The sequence below is a fragment of the Trachymyrmex septentrionalis genome, unplaced genomic scaffold (assembly GCF_001594115.1).
Source record: "Trachymyrmex septentrionalis isolate Tsep2-gDNA-1 unplaced genomic scaffold, Tsep1.0 scaffold7, whole genome shotgun sequence".
Lineage (NCBI taxonomy): Eukaryota > Metazoa > Arthropoda > Insecta > Hymenoptera > Formicidae > Trachymyrmex > Trachymyrmex septentrionalis.
In genome coordinates this window covers 4,097,551-4,102,349 of record NW_017305884.1, presented here as the reverse complement: position 1 = coordinate 4,102,349, position 4,799 = coordinate 4,097,551, and the positions used below count along the sequence as shown (strand labels likewise).

General features: G+C 25.1%; 1 protein-coding gene across 1 annotated transcript in view; it reads left to right on the top strand.

Annotated features, from left to right (window-relative positions):
* LOC108753415 overlaps positions 1-4,799 on the top strand; it is a 48,316-nt gene that overhangs the window by 25,842 nt on the left and 17,675 nt on the right. Inside the window, 3 exon segments of the mRNA XM_018494956.1 lie at positions 3,527-3,614; positions 4,056-4,470; positions 4,598-4,753. Of these exon segments, the coding sequence (XP_018350458.1) occupies positions 3,527-3,614; positions 4,056-4,470; positions 4,598-4,753 (659 nt within the window).

Sequence of the window (4,799 nt, the reverse complement as noted above, 5' to 3'; positions counted from 1 at the left end):
AACACCTGACATTCTGGAAAGTGTACTAGATGCGAAAGATAGGGAAAACAAGAATTTACAGCGACAACTACAAGATGTTGAATCTAAACTTATGGTATATACTTACGAAAACAATGTTGATTCAATTAATCTACAATTACAACTGGAAGAAAAATGTAAGAAAGTTCAACAACTGGAGGACAAAGTGGCTCGCCTCGAAAAAGTTAGTTTATTTTATTATATTTTTTTGTTCTTATATTTTTGAAAATATATTTTGTATATAATTCTATTATATAAGTTTTATTTAAATATTTAATCATAATACATAATCTAATTATTTTAGTTCTTTTTTAAATTATATATATATATATATATATATATATATATATATATATATATATATATATATACATATTGTTAATGATAACTAATAAATCTATCTATCTAACATAATTAACAATGATTTTATCAGACTATTAGTAACAGTAATTAGATATAAGTAGCCGGTAAATATTCGAATGCTATTGAACTTGTAAGTGTTACATACACATTTGAACTTAATTATGTACCCTACCGCAATGTATCGTATTCGGTACTGGATTGATGTAATAAGTCCGAAAAAACATCAAACGCAACCACAACAATGTTCAAATTGATGATCGTAATATTTTTTTATTTTTTAACTGTTCATTAGAAAAAAAAATTTGTTCGGTCCACGCTATAAAGTGTCAGTAACATTTTTAGAAAGGCAAAGAAAAACCGTTAATAGAAAGAAATTACAAAGAAAAAATATACTTCGAAAAAAAGTTGCAATATTTACTACATTGTGTGCTTGCAATTAGGTAAATTTTTATAAAGTCATTAATATAAAACGGTAGGATTGCGATCAGAATCTCGAGTAATAATGTAAAATTAACGTTATAATTGAGATCCCGGCGTCACTGAGTACTGAAAATGAAAAAGGATGAGCAACCATGTACACCTTATTGAAAAAAATCATATCACAAAGTTACATAACAAAATCATGTAAGTCAAGTAAATCACGTAACACATTGTTCGAAAACAGTACATGATTTTTTAAATCGCATAATAAAAAATCACATGATATTAAAAATAATTTTTTCATCTACCATGTGATTTTATCTAATTTTAAAGAATGATAAAAATAGAAGAAAAAAAACACACCATCGTGTGACTTTTCAAATTACGTGATTCTAAAAAATCACGTACTGATTTGGATCCGTTCCTGATTTACTTGTCTTAATTACATGATTCCGACTTATGTGACTTTGTGACGTAATTTTTTTCAGTAGAATAATTAGATCTTATGATATATGATCAGAATATCAAGAAATAAAGTTAATATTTATACATTAAACTTTTATCTTATTTTGAATATATATTTTCTAATAAACATTTGATCACGCTTTACAAGAAAGAGAAATTGTAAAGTCACAAACAAAGTAATCAAGTTTACATTTTTGTATTATATTCGCTATTCATCATTATCAGAAGAGGTATCGCTTTATCACAATATACGTTATACAGTAAGAGGTATTGTATTGCGTTAAATGCAATTTTCTACATTTATATTTATAATAAAGAACAGAGATTACCGCGATAAATACACTGTTGTCACTCGTAACATTTATATATGTTATATGTATAAGTATATAGATAACAGATAAAAGAAGAAAATCAGTTATAACAAGTAATAGGGATTTCCAGTATAGATCAGTTTCTCAATTAAAATAAAACTATATTATAACATTCTAAACACAAAATAATTTTAAATAAAACAATTTTGTATTGTTATGAGCGGAATTATAAAATCTTTGATTATCATATAAATGTGTGTACATACATGTTTTAAAATATACAAACAACATCATCATATATTTATAATATAATTATGTATGATATAAATATATTTATAATACATATATCATAATTCTAAAAATTCATTATAATTTCTTATAATAATTGCTTACAATATCAATATTAGGCACGTATCTTTTAAATTAAAAACATATTTTAGAAATAAAAAAAGTTTGTTTTAAATATATTTAAAAGAATTCGATTTTAACATTATATAGATGCACTATATTTTATTATCAAATATTATGTATTGCGTTGATATTTATTTTATATATATGTAAAAGTGTATTCTATTCTACGAAAAGATATATTATTTGTCAGATTTTTGTATTATTTCGAAAATAATGGTTAGTAAGTGTAGGTTTTAATTACGAAATATAATGTAAAACTTGATTTGTATGTTTATTTAATATAATTTTTTTAATTATGATTTTACAAGGCAGTTGCGAAATTTTAATACAATCGTATAATTTGATTAATATAATCAAATATAATCAATTAAATAATTTCGCGACTCTGATTTATCATAATCTATTAATTACTTCAAGACTTTGCTTTTTCATAAAATATTGTAAATCTTATAAGGTATCAAGAATAATTTTAAAGATGTTAAAGATATATGAGAATTATTTGATAAAGTTGTATCTCTACACAAAAACTGCATTAATCTATAGATCATCGATATAAATTAATTTGAGAATACCTTGCTGCAAACAATTGTACAGTGATATGATTAGTAATAATAAATCTTGCAAGTTCTAATCTATAATATCTATAATATCTTGTTGTCACTCTCTCGCGTATTTTTTCTAGATCTATTTAATTATTGATTTGTTCTAACACGTAACGTTTTGTGTAAGCAAAGATACATCTGATAACATAGTTTTTGTATGAAAAAATTACAGCATCGTCATTGACAAACCTGTGATAAGATATCAATATATTATAGATAATCTCTCGGTAACAAAAACCAAAACGTATTTAATAAGATTTCATTTGATCGAGAACTATTCGTGCTAATTGTTTATGTGCTGTGAAAATCGGATACATCTATTGTCTACGATAGACGTGTGACCACAAGTCTTTCTACCATAATTATTTTATTTAAAGGTGATTAAAATATTAAGAAAAGTGGTGAAATAGTTATTTGGTGAAATCATATTATTGTGGATATAATAAATTTTTGCTTATTTATACAGACAAAATTATAAACATTTATAACATTGTGAAAATAAAATATAAACCATGAAAAAACAACAATATTAGCTATAAATGAGATGACACTTTTAGTAAAGGTAAGTATAATTAACTTTTAAGTAATTGAAATTTTTCTATTTTCGAAAAAAAAAAAAAACTATATGTTAATAATATAAGTTTGCTGTAAGAAATTTTGAAAGCATTAAATCTCACGGATAGTTCTCTCCATTTGATTTAATACGTACATGCATAAATCTGTTCAAAAAGTATTTTAATATTTTGTCAGGTTAATTTTTTTTTTATAAAATAATTGAAGCAAATTGTATTTAAATAAAATACAAGGTAAATATTTATGAGACATACTCGATTACGTTACTAATTAAATAAAAAATTTATGTGTTCACGGATATAATGTGTTCACGAATATCTTTATACAGTTCGAAATTCACAAAAGATTATGCAATCCTTTCAGATGAGGATCTCGCGGGAATATTTGTTCCTTTGCACTCTAATCACATTACTCTGCGGAAACGTAGCAGACAAATCCCCTCTTTACGATGGTAATTCTACCTACTTTATATTTAATATACACATATTTCGTATCGAGATATAATCTTTCAAAAAATATTTATAAAAAAACGTATACCTATATACACTAATACATAAAATTATGTATGTTTGCATTTTATATGAAAAAAACATACATTCTCTTCAATATTTGTCTATCAATATTTGTCCGTGTTTAAAAATAAATTTTAATGTTACAAGATTATATGTATAAAATATTAGTGTTATAAAATTAAATGCTCACATAAATTCATAATAAACTCACGTAAACTAATAATAAAAAATGTTATCTATCTATAATAGCTATAAGCACATCTTTAAGTTGATGCGCGCGATTACTAATTCTAGCTAATTTTGTGTGAGAATTTTGTAATGTATCATTTTTTAAATTGTTTCGTATATATAGTTTTAAGATAACTTGTGTAATTTTCCAGGTACACTTATACGAAATCTGGATATCTCACAAAATGACTCCATCGACTATAGACTACCAACAAATATTAAACCCCTTTCGTACGATATTATGTTAAATCCAGATTTTAATAATTTTACATTTTCGGGAATAGCAAAAATTGAAGCTGTAGTACAAAATTCAACTAATACTATTACGCTGCACGTGGGAAACATCAAAATTGAAAAAATGTCTCTTGTGACATACGCGATAAATTCTATATCTGATGTGATTCCGACTTCGTATGACAATATTACTGAAAAGTTTACTATTACCCTTCCCCGAATACTTCTAGTAAATATGAATATGACAATTAGCTTTTCGTACAGTGGAATCTTATCCGACAACATGATCGGATTTTATAAGAGTTCTTATTTCGACGAAAATGGAAAGCTTAAGTAAGTGATATATCAATATATGATCTGTTTTATATCAATAAAAGAAATAATAAAAAAAATATACGCTATAAATGTATCCCAGTAAATGTCATGATGCTTTCTAATAAGAATCTCTACTTAAAACTAGATGGCTAGCTGCAACACAATTTGAAGCGACATACGCGAGACATGCCTTCCCATGCTTCGACGAGCCAAGTTTTAAGGCACAATTCACGATAAGAATAGCAAGAGACGACAGTTATACGGCTATCTCTAATATGCCATTGATAAATTCTACCATATTGTGAGTGTCAAAAAAGTTTAATTGTCGATATACAATATTTTCTTCT